The sequence below is a fragment of the Diplotaxodon limnothrissa genome, linkage group LG6 (genome assembly GCF_057381915.1).
Source record: "Diplotaxodon limnothrissa isolate DT_005_m linkage group LG6, D_limnothrissa_male_GT1.1, whole genome shotgun sequence".
NCBI classification, from domain to species: Eukaryota; Metazoa; Chordata; class Actinopteri; order Cichliformes; family Cichlidae; genus Diplotaxodon; species Diplotaxodon limnothrissa.
This window is the reverse complement of record NC_140601.1, coordinates 4,562,676-4,589,238: the sequence shown is the minus strand read 5'-3', so window position 1 is coordinate 4,589,238 and position 26,563 is coordinate 4,562,676. Positions and strand designations below refer to the sequence as shown.

General features: G+C 41.0%; 2 protein-coding genes across 3 annotated transcripts; both read right to left on the bottom strand.

Annotated features, from left to right (window-relative positions):
* Positions 1–551: 551 nt before the first annotated feature.
* Positions 552–16,308, bottom strand: LOC146629968 (UTP--glucose-1-phosphate uridylyltransferase-like). Of its 2 annotated transcripts, none has more exons than XM_085356722.1 (10): positions 16,143–16,308; positions 13,374–13,489; positions 11,607–11,714; positions 6,829–7,014; positions 6,559–6,692; positions 3,721–4,018; positions 3,436–3,633; positions 2,263–2,505; positions 1,787–1,891; positions 552–961 (listed from the first exon to the last, which is right to left on the bottom strand). In XM_085356722.1, exons 2-10 carry the CDS (start codon positions 13,470–13,472, stop codon positions 854–856), a joined length of 1,479 nt encoding a protein of 492 aa, XP_085212848.1. In that variant the 5' UTR covers positions 13,473–13,489; positions 16,143–16,308; the 3' UTR covers positions 552–853. The 2 variants fall into 2 exon arrangements, with proteins under 2 accessions (XP_085212848.1, XP_085212847.1); XM_085356721.1 differs by lacking the exon at positions 16,143–16,308 and adding an exon at positions 14,174–14,362.
* A 1,169-nt stretch (positions 16,309–17,477) lies between these two features.
* On the bottom strand, positions 17,478–25,555 carry LOC146629967 (malate dehydrogenase, cytoplasmic-like). The gene is made up of 9 exons (XM_085356723.1): positions 25,468–25,555; positions 24,352–24,450; positions 22,925–23,021; positions 21,455–21,630; positions 20,501–20,623; positions 19,679–19,855; positions 19,482–19,595; positions 19,149–19,238; positions 17,478–17,909 (listed from the first exon to the last, which is right to left on the bottom strand). Exons 1-9 carry the CDS (start codon positions 25,468–25,470, stop codon positions 17,787–17,789), a joined length of 1,002 nt encoding a protein of 333 aa, XP_085212849.1. The 5' UTR covers positions 25,471–25,555; the 3' UTR covers positions 17,478–17,786.
* Between the last annotated feature and the right edge of the window lie 1,008 nt (positions 25,556–26,563).

The following is a 26,563-nucleotide window of genomic DNA, read 5'->3' as shown; positions in this document are numbered from 1 at the left end:
CTTTTTGATTTGGGTACAAAAACATGAATTCTAGTATATACGAATCTCTCTTCTGACCATTTAACACTGTGTGCTCTGTGATGAAATGATCATTTGTGAGTTTTGTGAGGAGGATCATCAGTAGTGATCCAATCTGAGTCTGCAACTAAGATCAAACGGGTTTTAAGTCTGTTTGATCTTAAGTTAAGGCCGAGTGTCAGGTGACGAGCAAGACCAGGAGCATAATTATTCACTGATCTTTTATCGTTGGCTGCAATAAGGAATTGACAGGTTTAATCACTTTATATGCTAATGGGGTCACAGCTCTTAATGCTCCTGTCTACCTATAAGATCCAAATGACTTTGTATGTTTTTGAGCAAACCCAACACATTGATGCAGGAGTAAAGGGATGCAGCAGTGATTAGAAGTAGCAGCAACTCTGAGAATAGCACAGAGGCGCTGTGAGATCAGCCATCATTTTCATTTTTCTGGGCCTGTTCACAGAACTTTCTGATCTCACCTTGTACACAAAAAAACATAAAACAAATAAAGAATGAGTCCGACGTTTCCACAAAACACAGGAAGCTCTGCTGACCCGTACTGCACTTTTTTATTGACACAAGAAAAAAGATGACCACAGTGAGCCAGACTTTACAGTGATTGTCTTGCAGTAACAGCAAATTTCTTCTACACAGTGCTGGAGAAATTTGGAAGCACGATGAATTTGACCTCTGACCTTTTCAGGCTGACTTTACACTGACACAACTGTTTAAAACAAAAGCTGTAACAACCCTGCTGTTCATCAGAAGAACAGAATCTCTTAAAAGTCATCTTTAAGATCCAAATGGCTTTGAGCATTTTTCCCAGAAGGCCTCAGTGGTCAAGGATCCGCAGATTTCCTGAAACAATCTTGTTCTCCAGCATGGCTCCAGCAGGAATATCTATCCGGTCACCATGATTGGCTATGATGATGACAGTACCCTGATGAATAAAACGATTAACGAGTGAAAAACTGACAGAAATGTCACGTATTCTTGCAACCTTTGTTCGAAATCAAAGGTTATTGTTAAAAAATATAGTTGAGTAGCCCTGACAGGCTGGTGACCTGTCCAGGGTGTATCCCACCTCCCGCCCTGTGGCAGCTGGGATAAGCTCCATGAAAACTGTTGAGTCTGGCTAAAAATCTTTAAGCTGGTCTTTCTTTGAGCAAACATGTTAAAAGGTGAACTAAACATTCTGTGTATGCACTACCTATTTGCTCTAAATTTCAATCAATTTGTTCACAATGGTTAGTCAAGTTAGAAAGTGAAGGAGCTGCTCGTTATTCTGTCTAACATGGGACATAAATGAAATGTTTAATCTGGTCTGCATAGCAATAATCCTCAAAATCGGGTGGGGCCGTTTCCCCCCATTTCCTTGGAGAGTCGCAGTGTTTTAAGATTTAACTCTGAGTTTCTTTCCCTGCAAAATACATCTTGAAATGATCTCATTCAAATCAGAAAATAGTTGCAATGGAATTTCTCTTGAGAGTGGCTGAAATAAACAGAGGTATCAAGGAAAGATTTACATTTTATACTGTAAATTCTATCCAAGGACATTTCTGTTGGCAAGTATATTTGTAAATATCTCACAAAGTTCAGTTAAGGTGGAATTCCTTTCTAATTTCTGGAACAGTACTGTAGGCCCGAATAAGGCTCGACGTTAATTCAATTCAGAGAGCTGAAATAATGCTCTGTAGAAGTATTTGATTTAAGCCTGTAGGTGGCGCTGTTCAACTGTGCCTCAGTTATTGGAGCGGTTGCTTACTTTGAGAGAGACGTTCTTCCCGAAGGTGACATCTCCAGACACAGTGAGGTGATCAAGCTCCAACATGTCAGGGATGTTTTCAAACCTTGCCAGAAACTCCTGAACCTGTGGAGCAACAAAGCAAAAAGCAACCAAACCCTGATTTTATTATTTAGGCTCTCTAACATTATAACATAAAACACCTTCAGATGACTGTTCAGACTTATTTAAATAAAACTTCATTTAAACTGAAACATGCTCCTACTTTCTCACTACGCTGAGCAGCAAGCAGGTCATGATGTTGTAGCTGAAAACATTATCTTTCCATTTCCTGAGAACTGATTTTTTTTTTCCTTTAGTTAACTTGTAGTTAGATTTAATTAGAAATATAACGTGATTAAACCTGTCAATTCCTTATTGCACCCAATGATAAAGTACAGAAGCTGAGAGAGGCTTGGATCGAGAGTGGAGATGATGCTTTCTGGGTGGCAGCTGACCTTTGTGAAGGAGCTGCCCAGTTTGACATGAGGCGTGGTTGGGAACTCTCTCTTCTTGCTCATGGTGAGAGAGCCGGCGTCCAGGGTGTACAGATTGGACATCACCAGCAGCAGGTCAGATGATGTCTTCACGGGCAGGAAGCGGCTACGGGGTACGTTCACACCCATGGCATTGTTAAAGCTTTTGATGGCAGCACCCACAGCTGTCTCTAGCTGGATGACATTCAGCCCACCATCCAGGGTCTACAGAGAGATGGAGCGCTTCAGTCAATAGGAGGAAAAACAGTTCCAACAGGCTCATAATCAAATTTGTTCATTCCACTCCTTATCGTCCACTCATCTTAGTGTGGTACTAATACACTTAGTACCCCACTAAGATGAGTGGACGATAAGGAGTGGAATGAACAAATTTTTTGAACTCAGGACTTTACACAAGTCCTGAGTTCAAAAATAGCTTTCAAAATAAACCAAATCTATTGACAAAATGTGCAGAAAAAACTGCTCTGAGCTAATGTCAAAAATATCTATTGTGTAAGATAAGGCCGGGGATGTATGATAACACCAATTTGTATCCTAAGACGACATATTAACAGTATTCGTCTGATAAAGCCTCTTGAGAAAATGGAAGCAGGGTTAAAAAGAAAAAGTAAAAGACAAGCAGCACACACCCAAAACATTTTAATACTGCCCCCAAAACTTTTCACAGCCTCATTACTTGAAGTACCTTTAAAATATCGCTTCATATCACAACACCAGAGAACACAAAAGCTCAGGACTGTGATTATGAGGTTTTTAAAGGTCCTTGAGTATTTTGTGGTACTTTGATTCTTAAATATCAGTTTTCTGACATTACAAGTTACAAACTTTGCAGCCTCTAGGAGCAACGTATATGTTCTACATGCAGTTTTGAGTTTGACATCCGACTCTTTTTCCTCCCAACACCAAGCGGCACCTCTTTGTTGGATGTTTGTATTTAAGAAGGATCTGAGAATTGTTGCTTAGTCATGAGCAGGTGTTTTTTTAAGTTATCCATGAAAAGGGAATCACAGTGTCACTCATGTCAGGCACACTGGATTCCTTTGGCTGAGGTTAGTGGTAATGTTTTTGCAGTGGTAGCTCCTACAAACAAGTCTAACAGCATAATGTTAAACAAAAAGATTTCCGCAGGATTACCTTTGGATTGACGATGATCTCCAGGTCCATGGAGTTCTTCTCTTGCAACCTCTTGATGGCAGGCAGAGAGATCCACAAATTGTTGGTGTTGAAGATCTTGAACTTGGTAACAGACTTAAATTCGTCAACATGGGCCTTGGGGACCTGTGCGATCTCCAGCAGCCTCAGACGATCCTCATACTGGATCAGAGTACCACCCTGGACAGAAGGGAAACAGGCTGCACAGGCCGAGCCACACTTTGTTCAGCCGGGGCCAGATCGCCATGAGGGAGATACTAAACATACCTTGACGTCGGCTCTGGTCTTGTCTGTGACCTCCATGATGAACTCGCAGCGTTTGTCGGCCGGCTGGCTCATCAGATGGTTGAGGATGAACAGGTCAACTGTGGCTCCCAGGTTGTCGATGTTGGAAACAAAGATGTACTCTTTCCCTTCAGCAATGAGTTTGTCCAGGAGCCCGGAGTTTTGGAAGCTGGCATAGATGTCTCCGTGCCCTGGTGGGTACCAGGCCTCAGCATTTTCGCCACTGGTGCCCATGCTCTTAGCAATTGGCAGGAGGGACTCCTTGTTGATCCTCGGATACCTATTAAGAAAATAAAGAGTCCGTCATTTAGACTATAAAGAACTGAAGAGCTCTCTATTCCAAGAGAAGTGAAGGAAAATCAGATGGTGGACAAAACAAATTTACCCTCAAAGCAACTTTGACACTTTTATTTTTGGACAGCAGATGTAAACGATGGCCCTTATTTACCAACAGTTTCTACACACAAATCTGTGCGCACAAATGTTTAATGCTCAAATCACTGACTTATAAATTATATTTTTCTATATTTTGTGCACTTTTGTACTTGTCTGTTTACTACCAAATCAGAGAAGACAGCATAGCTCGATATGTCTTCAGAATCTTGAATCTGGAAATGTTTTTTTAACATCATCATAAAAATTAGTAGTGAATGCTGATGCATACATGCCTGTTCTTCTTTATAGTTCATGTAGTGTACTTCAAATCAAAAGACATTTCAAGTCTTCTAAAAACTTGCTTTTCTTATTTTTCCTTATAGTCGTCCTAAAGCCTAATCCGACTGTTTCGCTCTGGAGTCAAATCACTGGATTGTACTTTTTGATGAGTCCTCTGTGTTTGCTCTCATGAAGTTTTCTTTTCAGTGCAGACCTGAATATTAACATCAGGTCTGATGGACAGTGATCTGGTCTTTACTTGTCTGGATGTTCTGAATGGATCCAGCATTGTCTTCCTTCCAGGTTTTGTTTTTTTAAGAACACACCAAAGATTATTTGTCCACTGCTAACGCTCCAGCTTTCCTTTTAATGGACTTGTTGTAGTTTTACTGCTTACCACTTTAACAATGACATATGTACAGTGGGGCAAAAAAGTATTTAGTCAGCCACCGATTGTGCAAGTTCCCCCACCTAAAATGATGACAGAGGTCAGTAATTTGCACCAGAGGTACACTTCAACTGTGAGAGACAGAATGTGAAAAAAAAAATCCATGAATCCACATGGTAGGATTTGTAAAGAATTTATTCGTAAATCAGGGTGGAAAATAAGTATTTGGTCAATAACAAAAATACAACTCAATACTTTGTAACATAACCTTTGTTGGCAATAACAGAGGTCAAACGTTTACTATAGGTCTTTACCAGGTTTGCACACACAGTAGCTGGTATTTTGGCCCATTCCTCCATGCAGATCTTCTCGAGAGCAGTGATGTTTTGGGGCTGTCGCCGAGCAACACGGACTTTCAACTCCCGCCACAGATTTTCTATGGGGTTGAGGTCTGGAGACTGGCTAGGCCACTCCAGGACTTTCAAATGCTTCTTACGGAGCCACTCCTTTGTTGCCCGGGCGGTGTGTTTTGGATCATTGTCATGTTGGAAGACCCAGCCTCGTTTCATCTTCAAAGTTCTCACTGATGGAAGGAGGTTTTGGCTCAAAATCTCACGATACATGGCCCCATTCATTCTGTCCTTAACACGGATCAGTCGTCCTGTCCCCTTGGCAGAAAAACAGCCCCATAGCATGATGTTTCCACCCCCATGCTTCACAGTAGGTATGGTGTTCTTGGGATGCAACTCAGTATTCTTCTTCCTCCAAACACGACGAGTTGAGTTTATACCAAAAAGTTCTACTTTGGTTTCATCTGACCACATGACATTCTCCCAATCCTCTGCTGTATCATCCATGTGCTCTCTGGCAAACTTCAGACGGGCCTGGACATGCACTGGCTTCAGCAGCGGAACACGTCTGGCACTGCGGGATTTGATTCCCTGCCGTTGTAGTGTGTTACTGATGGTGACCTTTGTTACTTTGGTCCCAGCTCTCTGCAGGTCATTCACCAGGTCCCCCCGTGTGGTTCTGGGATCTTTGCTCACCGTTCTCATGATCATTTTGACCCCACGGGATGAGATCTTGCGTGGAGCCCCAGATCGAGGGAGATTATCAGTGGTCTTGTATGTCTTCCATTTTCTGATGATTGCTCCCACAGTTGATTTTTTCACACCAAGCTGCTTGCCTATTGTAGATTCACTCTTCCCAGTCTGGTGCAGGTCTACAATACTTTTCCTGGTGTCCTTCGAAAGCTCTTTGGTCTTGGCCATGGCGGAGTTTGGAGTCTGACTGTTTGAGGCTGTGGACAGCTGTCTTTTATACAGATGATGAGTTCAAACAGGTGCCATTCATACAGGTAACGAGTGGGGGACAGAAAAGCTTCTTACAGAAGACGTTACAGGTCTGTGAGAGCCAGAGATTTTCCTTGTTTGAGGTGACCAAATACTTATTTTCCACCCTAATTTACGAATAAATTCTTTACAAATCCTACCATGTGGATTCATGGATTTTTTTTTCACATTCTGTCTCTCACAGTTGAAGTGTACCTCTGGTGCAAATTACTGACCTCTGTCATCATTTTAAGTGGGGGAACTTGCACAATCGGTGGCTGACTAAATACTTTTTTGCCCCACTGTAACTTCCATCTGTCTCTGTTTCCATCCACCCAAAAAATAATGAACCATTTCTTTAATCACCTCTGGCTTTTTACACTTATTTCATACTTAACAGATTTTGTTCACAGACTCTCCGTATGTGTGTGTGTGTGCGCACTGCACCTGCTCTGATTGAAAGTGTGGATTTTGACTTGGTGGTGTTTGTATTTCTGCAGGATCTTCTTTGTATCCTCGTCGGTGTTGAAGGAGTTCATGAGTACAAGCGGCACGTCAGCATTAAAGGTTTTGTTTAGATGCTGAAAACACACAATCATTTAGCACCATGTTAGAACAACAATTGCCTCAAGGTCGTTCACCAGAGGCAAAAACATGACCCTGGACTCATCCTGATCATCAGAGGTTAAGATGTGCAGTGTTTTTCTGCATTCTTACCTCAATTTGTTTCACTGTCAAGTCCAAGAAGGTGTTCTCATTGCGGACACTGATCAGACTCTTTGGGCCCTTGCAGCCCATGCTGGTTCCTAGACCGCCATTCAGTTTGACCACAGCAAGTTTGTTGAGACTGACAGCGATGTTGTCGGGTAGTCCCCTCGCCTTGATCCTGTCATAGGGCTGGATCTGAGCAAAATCCCACAAATGAGTAAGATGGGAGTTAAAAGTCTACGAAGAGTAGAGCTTTTTTTTTAATACTGTAAAACAAAACAGTGAAGAGGCTCAAGTTAAGGTCAAGGTGAGATTGAACAAACAGTTCAGTTTGTTTTACATGTAAGTTATCAGGATGTTATGCAACAATACAACCAGGCTTTAGTCTGATAAGCACAGACAGCAATTCTCAATTCTTTATTTATTTGTCACATGTAGTTATAGCTGGTACAACATACAGTGAAATGTTTTTCCTGGCTAAAAAAGTACTCCCCCCGACTGTGCAGACATGCTAAAAAGGATTTTACATAAACTAAAAAAAAAGGGGGGGGGGGGGGGGGGGGGGGGGGGGGAAGAAACAAAAGTTAAAAAGTAAAAAATAATATAAAAAACAATGTAAAAGTCCATATGTTTGTGCTTATAAGTATATATCCATGACGTGCAGGATATTGTACTGTAATAATTTAAATGAAAAAACTATAAAAATATACATTATTTACATAGTACAGATATATATAATAAGGTACGGATAAGGTTCAGCAAACAGCTCTGCAAGTTACACAGTGAAACCCATCAGTGCTAGATTTGTTTGTTCACTACAAAGCTGCTATGTCACCACCAGAAATGAGGAGTAACGCATGAAAAGTAGTGCATTACTGTAATCTGATTACTTTTCTCAAGTAACGATTAAAGTAAGGGATTACTATTGCAAAAAGTAATTCGATTACTGTACTTTCCCGTATGCACGCTGCGTTACTGCACCGTGATTTTGTTTGTGAGAGTGTCTCATGACAATGACGTACGAGCGTGCGACGTCCGTGGCAACAGACGTGTGCAGATCAACAAGTATGAGTAACATATTATAATATGAGAGAGTATGATCGTGCAGCGCTTAAAGCTCGGAAGTACTGACATTACTTTGAGTTTGATTCTGTAAAAAGTAACAGAAACATTAGCGTCCGCTGTTCACTCTGTGAGGGAAGAAAACTTCTTTCTACAAAAAGTAAAGTTCAAATTGAGCGAGCACCCAGCACGCTGCCACAGGAGTGTGAAATCCACAGAGAAACCCCCGGATCCCCCCGCTGACATGGCCACTGCAGCACCGGGCAAACCTCCACCCGCCCCACTCCTGCTAAACAGGTGACAATAGATTTAAGAGCGACAGGACTCGGTGCCGATGAGTTTTTGATTTTATTTATTTTTTGCTGTGTTTTACTTGCATGTATTTGAAAGAGTGTGAACACAAAAAATATTTTATTTTATTTTATATGCTGGAATATGAAGAAAATAGGTTTAACTGTTAAACAAATTTCTTCAAGTCAAACACTGTTGCATATAATTTAATTTTTGCTTGATGCAATGTGCATAAAGTTGAAAGATTAAACCTAAAAAATGTTTTAAAAAAAACTTTTTCATTTGATTCAATTTTATATGATGGATTATGCAGAAAAAATAGAATTGGCCTGAAAGGTCTGTTGCTTTATTACGTATTCAGGTTGTGCATCATGTTTTTAAAAAGTAACTAAGCAATAAAGTAACGAATTACTTTTGAAAATAAGTAATCAGTAAAGTAACAGGATTCCTTTCTTGGAGAAGTAATCAGTAACTAATTACTATTTTAAAGTAACTTGACCAACACTGCTGACCACTGCAGACTGGGAGCTAGTTGTCCAGCTGTCACAATTTGCCCCTCTTTAAACTTTCTCAAATCCTCACGCTTGCCCATTTTTCCTGCTTCGACCAGATCAACTTTGGGGACACAATTTTCACTTGTTCCCCAATATATCAAATCCATGTTAGGAATATCTGCTTGCAGATATTACACAGAACCAAGAGTAATAAAAGACTGTCTGAAACTGTGATAGCAGCAGTCTGGCGCTCACAGGTATTACCTCATTATTTGAAACATTGACCATGTTTGTAACAGCATATATATCCATTACAGATAATAAGGAAAAACATAACACTTCCACATTCGTGATATAATGTTAATGTATATTTTTATAGAGAGATGTTTCTGTGGTACAAATGTCTACAGTAAGACCATTTACTTGAACCCTTTTTATATTCAGACAAACATGCATACCCAGATACAAATATATGTGTAGCTGGGTATTAGAACATGGACAAGTAAACTAAATGTGTATATATGTATATTCATATCATTTCTAGTAAGAATTAAATAAAAAAATGTGTAGGGAAACCAATTTGAATCTCTGTGGTGTTTTTTAGCTTCCAAATGGTGCATGCCGAATAAAGCCTGCTGGGTCTATACTGGGTGAAGCTGTAGTCTACAGTTATGGGCAGGAGGAGTTTTCTATTTTAAGGTTTTACTTGGATATTTGTGGCTCCATTATTAAACAGTAACTTTTTCCAAAACAGATAACCTCCCGTAACTGGAATGAACAGAGTTACTTTTGGAAGTGCAGTCTTCTGACTTTTCAAACCTCATGACACAGTGTGACACACAGAAAGGACACATGTATTTATGGTCACACTACACACCATATCAAAGCTGGATTTCTGCCCGTGCTTCTATAAACAGCTATCCAACAACAGAGCAACTGTTAAATATATAGCAAGTCACACTGTAACAAACACTGGGACATCTTGTATTGCTTTTTTCTTCATGCTTTGTGACGTTCTGAGGTTTTTAAAGATCTACTGGAATGGTGTGAGCTTGGAGGCCGACCAAAGACGGTCAGCTGCAGGTGATCAGCTATAGAGGAATCTATGACCTTTGCTCTATGACCTCAGTAAAGTCTTGCCTCACATGTTTGTGGATGTATTGGAGAGCAAATTGGGTTTAGTGTCTTGCTCAAGGATATTTGGCATGCAGACTGCAGCAGCCGGGAACTGACCAACAAACCTTGTGATTAATAGAGAACCTGCTCTGCCTGTTGAGCTACAGGAGGCCAAAGCTTGAGAAAACAAGTGGACAGCTCCACGGCCACCAGTGATTTTGGTTTTTAACAGCAAAAATGAATTATATCCATTATTCCTGTAATATTCCTTTGAGATATCCACAGCTCATCATGACTGTAAATATATTAGTGTTTGTTTCAACTCTGGAAAATATTCAGTCGAAGACATTCAGAGACTCTCTTTATGAAATAAACTGACACTGTGAGGGTGGTTTCATGGACAATGTCAAAAACTGTGTAAATAAAGGATTTAAAACCTCCATCACATTGTCTTGATGCATGCTCAATCACCAAGGTATGGAAATCCCACAAAGTCGATGCTGTACATATAAAGGCGAGTGTTACGCATGTCTTGCACCAGTAAACTTAGAACGCAGTGTCTCATTTTCTCTGAACCACGCTCATGACGACAGCGGTGGTTTGAGGCACAGGGTGATTAAGGTCAGAAGGGGAGTGCGAGTGGAAGATGTGTGGGTGCTCCGCACGACACTCTGAAATGCTCCAGCAGTCAGGCTAATCTTAGTCCTAACCTTCACTTGGCTGATATTTTTGGGAACACCGTAGGCAGGAACTGAACATGTGTGTGAAATGTCACCATGCTGACAAACAGTTGGCTTTGGCCTGAGCGTTCACTATCCTCAGATCTGGTTGCAGTAGCTTGTTTTTGAAGTATGACACCCGTCGCCACAGTGGTGTAGGAGAGTCAGGAGAGTGCATGTTAACCTTAGCATAAAGACTGGAGTTAGGTAAGTGCGCGCTAGCCTCACTGTTACAAGTTAATAAGTAAACATTGTACTCTAATAATACGATTACTCATCTTTAAAATGTTCATTTTTGAATTCACCTTTCTAAAACGTTGCCTGTTGATTTCTTTGAACTTTTAATATAATTCATCTGAAGGATAAATAAACACGTGAAAGAAATTGGTGTTTGGAATAAAGCACAGTGTAGATGGTGTTTGCAGCCATGAAGCCCATCACCACACTGGCTGCAAACTCTTGGGACAGGACATCTCTACATGAATTGAATTGAATTAATGATTAAGCTGAACTATGCAGTAAGTGAGTTTGCTTTTTAGGGGCATATAAAAGTCTTAAAAAATGTTTAATTCTTAATTTAAAAGCTTCAGAAGGTCTTTTCAAAGACTGTTCAGGGTTGGAGTTGATCTAAGAGTGGATGCTGCTCCTGCACATACTGTATAACATGTATACAGCTTTAAGATATAAACTGAAGCAGTTAGAAAATATTTGGAAAAATACATTTGCTCATCTGTAGATTATGTAATTATTCCCTTACAATTTAAGCAGCTGTGGATTGTTAGCAGGTCCCAACTGTGAGGTTTTTCTTACATATTTCTGTTGCCCTCAGATGGGTTATATTCTAGCTTACTTTTATTTAGCTTACTTCTAGAATAATTTATTAATCCCTGAGGAAATTATGTGGTCGCAGTTATTCCAAGACAGTAAGAACTGTAACCAACTAAACTACAAGTGCAGATGATGCGCAGAGAGTGAGGGTGTGCAACTATCACACTGCGTACTTGCGCTTTAGATGGAACATTTAAAGCACATATGAGCACCAGCACAGAGCACTGCAATGTCAAAACTCAAGCCGTGTTAACCAGAAACATTATCTTGTGCTCACCAACTCCTCCGGTGGCCGGCTGATCTTGGCCCAGTCCACTGAAGGCCCTTTGACTTGCAGGAATCTGTGGAAGAGCTTCTTGAAACCATCAAAATCTTTTCTGGAGATCTGAAACAAAAGAAGTCAAATATCAAAACTCACTGATTAGGAATCTATGTTTAACGTCTATATGTTGCATTTATCTAGAGTGATTTTTCACTGGCTTTCAAACTACCCTTCCTACATTAAATAAATCAATACAAAATAAGCTTTATTAGAAACAGTCAGTCAGTCGGACGCCAGAAAGGTTGGCTATACATCAATAAAAGCTTCAAACTAAAAACACAAAGGTGATTTTATTTACAAACATTTTGTTTTTGTCAGCTAATCATATTAAAGCTCTAATCTGCAGGTTGGTTTACATGTCTACCCTGGTTTCTTAAAGTGCACCCCTAATAATATTTTATGTAGCCCACAAGCATAACAAGGACAAAGTGGACTTCATTCACAGTGCATACTGTGGTATATTAGTGCAGAACAAGACCAAAGGGATGTCTTTAGAATTTCAACTTCTTATGTGATCATAGCAGATGAAACCTTCATAACTTGGATGAAGACAGCTGGTTTCAAGAGGTGAAATGGCTTTAAACCAGCACAAAAACATAATCGACCACGAACAACCACCTCATTAAAAGACAAACTGAAAACATTTCACACAAGCGCAGTGTCCCTGAACTTTGAGACCTCACACACAAACACAAAGTTCATCTGTGAAAACAGGTTAGACGTGTCTAAAGTTGCTTTTTCACTTACTCATATATGCTTGCTTCATAAATTAGCACCATAACAGGTTTATAAGCTATCAATTAATGTTGTAGCATGTTAAAAGAAAAGGAGCAGCATTGTCTTCGTTCATCCTTCAGAGTGACAGCTACACCACATTAATATCTTCATAATGTCTGAGGCCGATTACTGAAGCAGGTATGAATCATTTACAGGACCTCTGGGTTGTTCACCTCAGGTTCCCTCGTCAGGCCAAATTTCTGCCAATAAAATCTACGTGCTCAGATGAATGTAATGGACTCTCTGTACGCAATAATGTACAAACATTTGTTCTACATATATAACAGATCAATGAGTCCATGGCATCTGTCACCTCGTGTGTCTCCCAAAAACTACAAGAATGTAACAGAAAATTACAAATTTAACAAAAGTAGCGAATCAGATGCTGTCTTATGCTACAGTGCAAACACCGCATCCTTCAAGAACCACATCGCTTCAGAGCTAAATCTGACAAAATGAAAATTACTAGTAAAAACCAAACAGTTAATGGCAAAAAAGCTGATGGCGCTTTGTGTCATTACAACCTACGCACCAACTCTGTGACGACCCTGTGATAGAAACTTTGTTTTAATTTAACAAAACCATAAGAAAGAAGATGACAAAAGCTCGAAGGATGAGAAGAACAAACACAAAAAAAACGTACACATGGCCAGTCGCCAGTCTGCGTGCAGTAAAAGTAATGGGTATGTGTTACCTTATTTGACATATGCATGTTTTCTCTCACATATTAACTACAATTAGGTAAATGAAACCTCAATTAACAAAACTGTAGAGGGAAAAATAGTATTAAATTACAAAAAAGCTTTTCTGGGGCTGCACGAGATAATCCTATGCAGAAAAATCCCACGTTTACTCCTGTCCTGTGATGTTTGAGAGGATTTTTCAGAGTTTCAGAGCATTTGTGGGGATGTTTGGAGGGAGCAGCAGAGCCAAAGGCGTTCCCACCTCTGCTTCAGCTTTGTTGGTTGTGGTGAGCAGAGCCTCCAGCTCGCGGTGCATCGAATCCTCATGTTGCTGACGGAGCTTCTCCTCAAACTCTGTCATTGCTCTCCGAGTCAGATCTGTAAGCATACGCATGGGTCGTCTTCATTTAATTTAACTGTACATGTGTTGCTCAAAGATTAAATACACAGGCTGTTACTGGTTTCCAAATATATTTTAGAAAAAGAGCCACAGTTAAAGGAACAATTATAATCTGTGAATTGGAATTTATTCTTTACTGCATTCTTAGGTGCCAGCTGCAACTTTGAATATATTTTAATATTCATTTAGCTAATTTCTCTGTCCTTTTATTTCTCTGTCAGCTACATAAATTATAAGTGCTTTAAAAAAAAAACCTTTAAAGCTCAGGTTTGACAGGAATTGTAATTCTGGAATTAAACGCTTGTACTTTATCCTTAATACATCAAATATTAGGTCACACATTAAGCTTGGGAACAAATAATTACATACGGAATTACATAAGAAAAAAAAGTTAGTGCAACACAAACCAGTCAGCAGAAGCTCACTTTTAAAACAGTACGAGGTGCTTTTATGTCAGTGTTTGTGTCAATACTAAAGTCTGACTTTCAGGATGTCTGAGGACGTGCTGGAGTCTTCAAGTCGCTTTTTTACCCCTCGGGTAATCTTGGTGACTGAGAGTTTAAGGAAAAACCAGAAAATCTATTGACACTAACAACACGAATGTCTGAGGGAACAGACTTGCACTCAGAAAGTCCATCCTGTCAACCAAGATGCAAACTTACCAGCTACAGTCAGAGTCATTTTAACAGTGGGGGCGAGCTCAGCAGAAACGAAGCAGCTGGCAGCTTTTGGTGGCAGGTATGTCAGCTCACAGTGAACAATGGTCCCAAAGAAAAGCAGAGTGAGCAGCTGTCAGAGAACAACACACATACTCCTCATCCTCAGCTCAGAGGAAGCTCACAGAGCCGCTGCTCTGACCCCAAGCTTAATTCAAGGCCTGCCCCCAACCCCACACACCAATCACAAGCTGCCAGGGGGTTTGTCACAAGGCGCTGTGTACCGTTGAAACATTCAGTTAATCAGTTCTTTAAGAAACAGAATACAGATTGGCTTTTTATGTCCTGCGTTACAGTAAAAATCTGATTTCTAGATTTCAGATTTTTTTTTTAGTGTCAACTTTATATTAAAAAATAAAAACTATCCAAAGGCCTTAAAGCTTGAGGTAGACCTGGCTGACAAGCCAAGGTCAGGATTGCTCATACTATAACAACTTCCTCAGTCACAGAGTAGGTCCACCCTAAAACTGTTTGTTCGTCTATTTTACCTTCTGCAGTTGCCCACAGTTGGGGGTTGCCCACTCATGTCTTCACATCTACCTCCTGAGGATTCCCACCCCATCATTCTACTTTGACGAGTCTCTCAAGCTTCTGTAGATTTGATGGCCACAGCCTTTCAGTGGGATGTGCAGGTCGGTCAATAATATTCACTTTGGACTTTGCCATGTAGTTCTTCACCAGAGATGATGTATGTTATGGGTTGTTGTTTTGAAAGACACAGCGATAACCTAGATCTAATTCTGCTGCTTGAGGTTTCTTTCAAATTTCTTCACGTCCTTTCTTTATGATTCCTTTCACAATACTCCCAACACAGTGTTTCACTGAGAGGATGGTGTTCTTTGGGTTTCTTTTTCTAAACATAAGAAGAGCTTCAGTTTAATGTCATCTGACCAAAGGATGGCCTTCCAGTATGCATAATCTTTCTCCAGGTTGTCCTGAGCTTGAACATATCGCTTGTGCAGAAGTGGAGTTTTTCTTGGTGTGTAAAAGGTTCTGGTATTGACCTTCTTTAAGACTACAATTTCTGACAGGGAAGTCAGTCATTGCTGTCTTCGTAGTGGTTCTGGAGTCTTAAGCCACTTCTCTCACTAGTTTTCTTTTCAGCATGTTTGAAATCATCCACTTTTCATCTCTGTCAGGCTTTTTCTATACGGTGTACAGAAAAAGTCTAAAATGTTTTTTTAGCATGTTTTTTCAAGTGACAAACCCTTGCTTAAGTTTTTATACTGTGTGTAAGTTGGAAGTTATCCTTCACATTAAACTCAATTTTGCTTTGAGCATTACAGAGATGAAGCATTTTCATTGCACAGCTGTACTTCATGCTAGTCCAGTTTTTCAGGGGGCTAATATTGTTGACAATTCTTTTTTGTCGTTATTCTATTTTATTGTGTGCAAACAGAAATAATTTATGCTTCTAAAGAAAACTGGTACGTGTAGAAACGCTATGCTGAAAATAAAATATTAATAAAAAAATCAATTCACCTTTTTAAATGTGAGGTTTTGCTATATTTCTTCCATTCAGATAATCCATTTAGTTGGTTTCCCAAGTTATCAGTGGTTTGTTGCTGAAATCACCTGCAAGCTTTAATGGTGACCTTTACCCTGACCTTTACGCTGCTGTTTAAAGGTCAAAGGTTGAGATTCCACTCCAGCTGGCACAACGTAAAGGCACGTATCATTGCACCACAAAGAAAAAACTGCAACGTTTGCTTAAAATTCACTAAAGCTATCAGCTGCAGATTGTTGTGTGTCCATTTGGCTGTAGGGTGTGTGAAGACCGTGGTGAAACGTTTCTGTTCAGCGCGCACACACAGGGCAGAAGCAGTTTCGTGTTTGAGCGCTTTTCAATGTTCATTTACGCTTCTCCAAACACTCGTTTTGACCAACGTGCAAAGCAGCCACAGCTCTTACTCACCTGAACACTGTCAAAGTAACGGAAGGGCCTCAAAACACACCCGAGAACAACACGGACAACTTCAGACGGGGATCGAGTAGGGCTCGATCATTTTAATTTAAAAACAAATAACATTAAAAGGTGTCGTCATCCTGCCTTTAGCTTGTAGCTGACAGCAGCCACAACCAGCTCCGCGCAGCGCGAGCCGGGATGGTAAGTGACGTAACGGTGCGCCCTTTAGTGCCAAGTGGTGATTGGCTAAAAACGCCTGTCAATCGAAGCTGCTGGCCATTAACCCTTCTTCCTTTTTCTACAGATAGATCCACCAAACTGCAAAACTCTACAAAGAAAACCAAGAAAACCCTGTTTACGTCCCCAAGCCCCCAAAATTGTCACATCTAAAACTTTTATGCTGTTTGCTGCAGGTTTTAGCCCCATTTCTTTATATTATTTATTTATGGTTATAACGGGAGGAATGCATGCTTTTAAAAGGAGCTGGTGGATATTTAAATTGATCCATTTATCTGTCTCTCTGTCTTTTGTAGGCCAGTGCTTAATTTTACAAAAACAAAACAAAAACAGCTTTAGTATAACTGCCATTTATTCTTTTGAAGTTAACAAGCCTTCATTACTGATCTCCTGTTTCCACATATCTTACTCTGGTTTTATTTGTATTGTATTCATTTCTATTAAAAAAAGAAAAAGAAATCTTCTATTGTTGATAAAAAAAAAGGTTTCATTTATATAAACACTGGTAATACAATTGAAACCCTATAGTTACCTATTAATTTAGTTGCAAACAGGAAGAGTCTGATTATAAATTATTAACTGAACGCAACACAAAAAAATCCTCAGCTGTCTATGTGCAGATTGATACTGCCCTCTTGTGGCTAATAGGCTTTTACTGCAACTGTCTGGAGGATTTAATAGAAATCACAAAGTAAAGGTATCATCACCACCTGGGTTGAGCTTTGTTCTGCCTTCTGAGGTTTTCAGAGTGGTAAAACACCACACTATGCAGTGTCTACCTTATAATGACATAGTGTCATATAAGGTAGACACTGGCTAAAACTTTCCAATATTGGTGCTCATTTCCCACACATCACTGCAAGTTGATTTACAAGATTGAGATATAGAAAAGATATCAATAATATTTTAAAAGGTTGTGCGGCACATAATGTCCCCTATACTGCATTCATGTGTCTTTCAGACTGTATTCTGACAGTGGACCATCTATTATAACAGATCCAGGTGGGTATGATAGTTTAACCCCAGTCTTTAAAGAAAAGTTTAAAACCTGTATTGTATCCACTGCTGAGACTCCTAAACATGAAAGAAGCACAACTGAGGCCTGATTTGGTCGGTTTCTTGCTTTATTGGTGACATGTTCCGTTACAGTTTCTGGACAGCTACTGCGTGTTATCTACCACCACAGACATTTTTCAGTGTCTTGCAGATGTAGGAGGCCAGGCTATGTTCATTAAACAGGTTTTCTGAAAACCTGAAGTGGCCAAGTGACACACACTCACTCACACACACGCATAAACACATACACACAGAGGTGACACGCGGGCGCCAGCTTGGACGGTTTATTATGGTGGAATCTCAGAGCCGAGAGCAGCGCGCCTTTGGGGGAACTAAATTCTGGACACCGGCGCGTGACAGTCACTGGGAGAGGAAATCCAGGGCAGTGTCTCGCTCCTCCACCAGCTCTGCCGCTGTGGCGTCCATCTTGGCTCGGGAGAAGTCATTGATGGGAAGGCCATCGACCACTTTCCAGGTCTTGTTCTGTGGATAGAGAGAGAAGAGTCAATGGTCGAGCTATGAGATTTATTGCATTTTGTCCAAACTCATCTTCAACTAAGGCTGTCAGCAAAAGAGCATTGTTGTTACACTGTTATTGTTACTGTGCGACAAACATCGACTAAAAGCATGAAGTGACTTACATGTGACTAACCTACAGTTTTGGACACTAATGTATCTTATACATCATCTGGGAGACGAGTATATACACTTTATATACAAGTACCAGTTATAATGCCGACTAAATTTACATGAATGTGATAAGGGGCACACGTTCATTTTGCAGCTGTTAAGTAATTAGGCAAGCTAGCCAACCACTTTAATCTGATTTTGGTTAAGCATTGGGTAACATGAGCCAGAATCACGTTTGATCACGAAAACCAAAAGATCCGTTCAGTGAGACAAATGTTCCGTCGATGTCCACTGCAGTATTCTGCTGTTTGACAGGCTTTAATATTTACAGCATGTTTTTTTTCTTCTTTTTAGCTGATATCAGCTAACATCAGCTTACTTGCTAACGCTGACAAACTGCTTGATGCCCAGGCAAAAAGAAATACACCCTCAACAACCTTAAAGAGTTTGGGCCATGTTCATTTTCTGAACCGATGGAGGCAGAAGAGTGCAGGTGGACATGCTGTTGAAAAGACAAATCGGTTTGCTACAGATTTACAAGCACTAACATTGTTTATTTAAGCTAAATAAACAATGTTATCTAAGGACCATAAAGCAGCAGGAGTGTGGGAATGATCTGCAGCAGCTGTTTATATAGACAGATGTATGTAGCCTGTATATAAACCAGCCCACCACAAGAACCTGGACAGATTTTGAACAGTCACTTGGGGCGATCGTGGCTCAAGAGTTGGGAGTTCGCCTTGTAATCGGAAGGTTGACGGTTCGAGCCCCGGCTTGAAGTGTCTCGCCCAAGGACACAACGACCGAGACGGTCGTTGTGTCCTTGAGCGAGACACTTCAGCCGTTGCCTACTGGTGGTGGTCAGAGGGCCCGGTGGCGCCAGTGTCCGGCAGCCTCGCCTCTGTCAGTGCGCCCCAGGGTGGCTGTGGCTACGATGTAGCTGCCATCACCAGTGTGTGAATGTGTGGGTGGATGACTGGATATGTAAAGCGCTTTGGGGTCCGTAAGGACTAGTAAAGCGCTATATAAATACAGGCCATTTACCATTTACTTCCTAATCTGGACCTATTTTACGGTCCAGCATGTATTCACCTTGATTTGGACTGGGAAAGAATAGATCAGGTCCTCTGGGATGTTGTAGGAGTTTCCAGAAGCATAGACACCCATGGAGACAAATTCACCCTTGAAGACAGGTAACAGTTTCAATCAGTTTGCATCAATAACATGTAAGCAGAAATGTATAAAGAAAGACTACAAACTCAGCAACTTGTCTGGAAAAAAAGAAAAGAAAAAGCTTTTTTGATGTGATCTTACAGGTCTAAAGATGAGGACTTACCTTTCTGACCATCGGGATTCTTATTATTGTCAAACACTAAAAAAATAAAATAAAATTGAGCTGGGATTAATCTCTGTATCCACACTGACCTCCTTGGTGCCAAACCAGATGTCCCTCATGTGGTCACAGATGGCCTTGGCGGCAGACATGGCACTGGACAGCTTCCTGGCCTTGATGACAGCAGCACCACGCTGCTGCACTGTCTGCAGGATGAAGAGGAGAAGGTTTCACATTAGAACAAAGTTTCTGTCTGTTTGTTATGTTTGGCATGGAGTCAATAACTCACAGAGATGAAGTCTCCTCTGAGCCAGGCATCGTCCTTGATGGCTTGGTAGGCTTCCGTCTCGGCTCCCTGGAGGTTGACCTTAGCGTGGTGGACATCGGGGTACTGGGTGGAGGAGTGGTTGCCCCAGATGATGACGTTCTTCACTTGGTCAGAGGACACGCCACAGCGCATCGCCACCTTCAGGAGAGAATACAACAACAAAAACAGAAGTAGTATTTTAAAATAGTAACCATGATATGTCAACACTATAATTAATGGTGCGTTTTCCAGTTAGTGGTTATTCGATATAAAATCTTTTATCAATATAAGCAAAAAAACCCAAAACAAACTGTTACTGGGGAACTTAAGTGTATTTTTCCATCTGACAGAATCGAACCAAAGGAAAGTTTGAGCACCTGAAAAAACACTTTGTGCAACTAAACGTTCTGGGCCCTTGTTTGTGCGTGATATTGTTCAGCTGTCTTTGCAAAGACAAATGTCAGTTTCAGATCTTAATGTACATCACAATATTATAATACGGTTTACTCCAAAAAACAAAACAAGTTTAAAGCATGTCCGGACATATTTAGGGCAGAGACGAACTACAGTCACGTCAGATAGGATTTTATGCATTACTATAGTTCACAATTCAAAATAATTTCATGATGACAACTCTCGTCAGCTTGATTTAAGAGTTTCTCACAGAAACTGTCCCAGCAGGATGAGTGTTTAATTGCCTCAGTGATGTGTGGTCAACAGCTGGTTGGAGATGTGAGCAGGTTGTCCTGTATTATACAAATGTATATTGTAAACAAAACAATAGTAAATTGTAAACACATGTACCTGGGAGCAGGCTCTGTTGTGGTCCAGTCGGGTCAGGCAGGAGAAGTTCTCTTTAGGGATGGATGGAGCAGACTTGGAGGCGATCAGACAGTTGGTGTTTGCGGGGTTTCCAACCACCACAACCTGTCAGGGTGAGATCCAAACATATCTGTCAGACACAGAGTCTGAGACAATTTCCTGAATTTGCTTTGCCTGCAGAAAGCAAATGAACAACTGGCAAAACAGAGTCACAGGGTGAGCAGAATTTAGAAGATGCTCAAATCTTCTGTTATCCTGAAAATACACATTTATTAAAAAAAAAATAATTTAAACTTTTAAACTAATGGAGTAATCAAAAACGTAAACGTTTACAGTAAAGAACGGCACTAGCGATTTAGCTCTACGCTGGTAGTGACCCGAGTTTGTAGCTGCCCTGTTAAAAGTCAGCAGGGCAGGTTGTTATGGCCCACGGCGCTCTGTTGCATAAACAAACTCAGAAATGAATCACACAAATAAATTTAGCTCTCTTGACAAAAAGGACTTAAAACACAAATATTCTTCTCCCCTTTGTAAACAGAACTCTGGCATGAAAAAGAAAGATTTTTGAAGATAAAGTACTCGGGACTAATCCTCACTGAATTAGAGATTTTAAGATTAGGCACAGTACAAAATGCAAGTTCAACAAAACACACTTGGAACCTTTGGAGACCTGCAGTTCTTTTATGCAGCAGCATGACGCTGCTGTGTGACGTCCAGCAGACAAACAGATGGTTTTGACATGCAAAAGACGTTTTCTGGATAAGCACTTTCACTTCCTGTGTTCATCAGCTGCAACTGGCTTATTAAGTCACAGATTTTCAACAAAATATCTGAAAATAATATTATACTAATATAATAATATTCCCCCCCCCCCCCCCCCAAAAAAAGCGAATGGAATGAACGTAAATATGGGTATAGTGAAAGTCGAGGGGTCACCTTGACAGTCTTCTTCGCATACTTGTCCAGAGCAGCTCCTTGCGTCTTGAAGATGGCCACGTTGGCCTTGAGCAGGTCCTTCCTCTCCATGCCCTCCTTCCTGGGCATTGAACCCACCAAAATGGCGGCATCAATGTCCTTGAAAGCCACTTCTACCTTGTCAGTGGGGATGACCTCTGTTGGAGACGAAGCACGTTAGCTGTCGCAATTGGGACTTAAATATTCCAATATTTTGACAACATTTTGATGAGCGAGATGAGAGAGAGCCTTTATTTGTCAGTTGCACACAGTTGTTTTAGTCTGCAAACCCCAAGCACAATCCTGTCAGGAGATTTTCTTTCTGTGTTTATCACTACACTGCACCATGAGCTATCTGAACAAAGGGGCCCCTGCAGGAACGTAATGATAAGAAAAAGTAAATGCATGGACTGATAAGACACACACTGATTTTTAAAACCAGCATCAGTACCCAGTGTACCCAGTTACTCCCTGCAAGCGTAACTTTGCGCATAACTTTGTAAGTTCTGACTAAAAATAGCGACTACTTTAATGAAAGTTACAGAAGCTTGGCATCTCAAAGATACGTAGGGTATAGCTGATTGGCATGCCTACTATGCGATTTTTTTTGTTCTTAGTTGTGTACAAACTTTGGTCAGTAGTATTTATTTTTTAATGGCAAAATCAGTGTGATAATTTATAAAAAATGATCATTTCCCAAGTGAAGATAGTCCTCGATAGGGTCACATTAACCTTCTCACAATTTTTACTGTAATAAAAGCTCATTGTTACTGAGCGACTGAGTCCACATGAATATCTGCAGCCTTGGCTGATTCTGCCTTTGCTGATAAGATGTGCTTGATGTCTGATGTTAGACGTAAGCTGGCTGGTATCAGCCTGGACTTCAGTCGGGGTTCATCTCTACTCCATTCATATTTGTCCCACCACTGCTCTGATTGGCTGCTGTGGTGCCTGAACCAGCAGCCAACCAGAAACTGTACTTTAGACACTCCTCCAAAGAGCAGCAGCAGTAGACAGAGAAGGCTTCTGCCCACAGTTTATGAAGGGCGCACACACACACACACACACACACACACACACACACACACACACACACACACACACACTGTGTACTGCATTCCAGATGGAGCACAACAAGCGTCTGTGGCTGCATCTGGCCGCTGACTTCTTAAAATCTCCATCCTTCTATCCACTTGAGCTTAAAATGAGCAATAAACAGCTTTTGAACAATGTATTGCATGCTAACATAATAGAGTGGTTTCTGATTCAAAATAATTAGCAAAAGCTCTGCAGAATATTTGTCAACATCTTCAAAAGGCAGGCAACACCTTTTAAGATTCCAGAAAATAAACAAGCAGTTATTTTTGTAGTTAAAAGGCTAGTTTAGATCCAACTGATTGAGAAGATTCACCATGAATTCTTGCCATGCACAGACACACGGTGTGGGCTTACCCTTCAGAATGGGGAGGGCGCAGTCCTGCAGCTCCATGACGACTCCATCAAGCACTGGCAGCATGGGGGGGATGTCCAGGAGGATCAAGATGATTGGCTGAGAACACAACATGGTGACATCACAGGAAGACAACTTGAATTATGGTGTTCAATGTGCATCACACAAGTTCAAACCAAACACTTTATTGTAAGTGATATAAAACAAACAAAAAACCCAAAAACTTTTGACTGATTTATTTGTAAGCAAAACAGGGTGTATCCACGAAAAACACTGATGTGGCTTAAAATTAGATTTTGCTAGTGGCTAAATCCAGGGACAGATAGATACTTGGGGAAATCGCATGGTTAACATCAGCCGGGCATCTACAGAATTATTTCGTACTTTGTCTTTCGTCTGGCTAACACTGGCTATTTCTAGCATGTCCTCTAACGTGTAAGCTCTTTCTAGTGAAAATGCTATCTTGAACGGACAGGATCAGTCAGTTATCCAAACTTCCTGTGCTGTCCAGTATCCTGGCAGACAAAAGCAAGAAAACTTAAGTCACTTAATAATGCTTTGATAAGGTTATGCAGAGCTCATTTTATAAATGTCGGGAAAAATGTGCAAAACACTCAGTGCAGCATGTTTCAGTAGAAGCAAGATTATTATTTTTTGTAACGTGAATATAGCATGAAAGTGAAAGGATTTGGGACAGATTAGCTCCTTTCTACACCTCGTACAAAGACCTTTCGATGCATTTCCCGGTGTCACCTCCCACATGGAGTGACTCATTAAGGTCATGTTTTAAACTGCAATATTGGCATGGAATCAGGTTTCAGATGCAATCACTAAAGTAGAACCTGTTGTTCCTAAAACTTGTTCTTCCAAACCTTCACAAGTGTGGGAGTTTTCCCATGCTTTTCTCCAATGCCTTCCTAAATCCATATGAGTTATTAAAGCTCTGTTATTTTATTCTAATAGCATACCTTTGCATGATTACGAGTTTAATACTCTTACATTGGCTTCATCTTCTAAAACAAGCTGTTTTAGCCCCTCCCACTTAGAGACCACACTCCCTTTAAGTCAACTTTCTTCAAACGGCTGCACTCATCAAACATAAGAGTGAACAGCAAGTGGGAGGGGCTTTTGTGCTTACAGGCAGCACTGTGTACATGAGATGTCCATGTCAGCGAAAGAGCGTTTAGAGCAGCCTGAGCTTTAGGCTCACAGAGACTACTTGTTCATAAAGAGGCCTTTTATTTGAAAACTTTGTTCACTTCTCCTTTTTCCCTACACTCTCTCACAGATCAGAACTCCATTAACAAGGCATGTTCATTACTCATGCTAATTCCATTATATAACAGTCCCAGTCAGAGATCGGGATCTGAGAGAAGGGGACTCTGCTGCTTCTGAACATTATGTAATCAAAGCTCAGAATGAATCTCACCTGGTCCTTCCCGAACACATCTCCCTTGGCGATGCTGTACAGCAGGGAGTAGGCAATCTGGCCAGCAGCGCCGGTCACCAGAACACGGATTGGTTCAGCCTGCGTAGACAAAAACATTAGCGTCACTGACCCAGTTAAACAACTGAGGCAGGAAATGAAGGAGCAGTAACTATCATTGTTGGCTCACTGGCTGTGACTTTTCTTTCTAGTTGAAAAGCACATATGCATAACAAACGAAATCTTTACATTGAGGACAGTGATGTCTTCCTCATAGACAAAACTTCACAACAAAGCCCGTTTGAAAATTAGGACAAACAGAATGATCTAATATTCTTGCATAATAGCAAGAGTAGCAAAATTATTGTTTATTTTCTGTGAGCACTTGGTATCTCCGTCTCATTGTCCATGCATGAAATTCATCAAGCAGTGGACAGACATACTTAAGTATATACAAGCATGGAAGGAATTCCTTTCATGCTTGTATGACTTCGCACTCACTTTAATGAGAAATAATCAATGAAATGGGCGAATTGCATACAGGGTTAACGTGCATTTTAAACACAAAATAAACTGCACACAAGTATGTTCAGAGCCCGCCTTGCATTATTTCTAACTGGGCGCTTTGTAAGAGAGATTTCAATCTGATGGAGCTCCTGTTGTGATTGGTTACCCTAACAGATTGAAAGAAAAGGCCGCTGATGTAATTTGAGGCCGATGCCACGCCACCGCCTCTCCTTCATATTAAAATGGAGGTTTTGATGTACAGTGAACCTGCGACTGTTAAACAGTACAGCGGTGCACTAACCCGCAACAGACCGTTGCTGTATTACATCTTCCGTATTTTCGATAACGCATCTCCTTCCTGCGCCACAGCCTGCGCGTGTCTGCTTTGCCCTTGGGTCTCGTACAACACAAAGATAACCTTTATTAAAAACTCGTAACACCATCAGCATGAAGTGAGATGAAACAATTACTCTGCCGCCTTCTTGTCAATGTTAACGATTAGTGCATCATTAAATAAACCGTTTTTTTAACCAAGAGAAACGGTATTATGATATTCGACGTCTAGTTTACATAGTTACTATCAGCCAACGAGGTCAAAATATTCCAGCTTACCATTTTAACTAGCGAATGCAGATAGGTTTGCTGTGCGGTGCCTGATTCCCCCTGTCAGAGTCGGACTGGACTGCGGGGTCACCTCTAGCCTTGTGTTGCAAGTCAGGCGGCGAACCGACTCTTCACACTCACCATGGGATTTGTAGTCCTTTTCAATATTAAGTCAGATGTTTTGACACAGCCGAGAATACAGAAAAGAACCCATTCTCCCACAATGCATCACTCTGGTGAAACCGCGCCCCTTTGTGCTGAATATGGTGGATGGTTTTCTGAAAAGCGTCCTTTTTAACAGAGCATCTATAAACTGTATGTTGTCGACATCTTGTGGTCGGCAGCGGAACATCATTTGTTTCGCAAAATGACAGCTTTGAAACTCAAGAACGGCATTATTTACACTTACAGAAGTATGTTTAAGGCCCTCTCTATGGAACGTTTTAAGAATGAGCAATCTAAAAAACGAAAACACCAATGGAATAACATAATAACACTGGGAATATGGGGACTCAACACTGACCCAATGAATGGAACCCCATAAACCTTTCTGGCTACCGAAACTACCGAAATATATCAAGAAGTGGATGAATTCCCTTAAAATTCTTAGAACACTTTAATTGTCAATTAAGTATTCACAGAACTGAGGTGAAACACACACACACACACACACACACACACACACACACACACACACACACACACACACACACACACACACACACACACACATAAATTCCCCTCTTGCTCCTGCAGGCAGTCTTTATTCTTCAAGCTGGGTCCTCTACCAGAGCTGGCAGCTTGAGGGTCCTGCACAGTATCTTTGCTGTTCCCAGGACTGCGCTCTTCTGGACAGAGATCTCAGATGTTGTTCCTGGGATCTATTGGAGCCACTCACCTAGCTTCAGGGTCACTGCACCTTGTGCTCTGATTACCACAGGGACCACTGTTACCTTCACCCTCCACACCTTCTCGAGCTCTTCTCTGAGCCCTCGGTACTTTTCCAGCTTCTTGTGTTCCTTCTTCCTGATGTTGCTGTCATTCGGTATTGCTACGTCTATCACTACGGCCGTCTTCCTGTGCTTGTCCACCACTACTATATCTG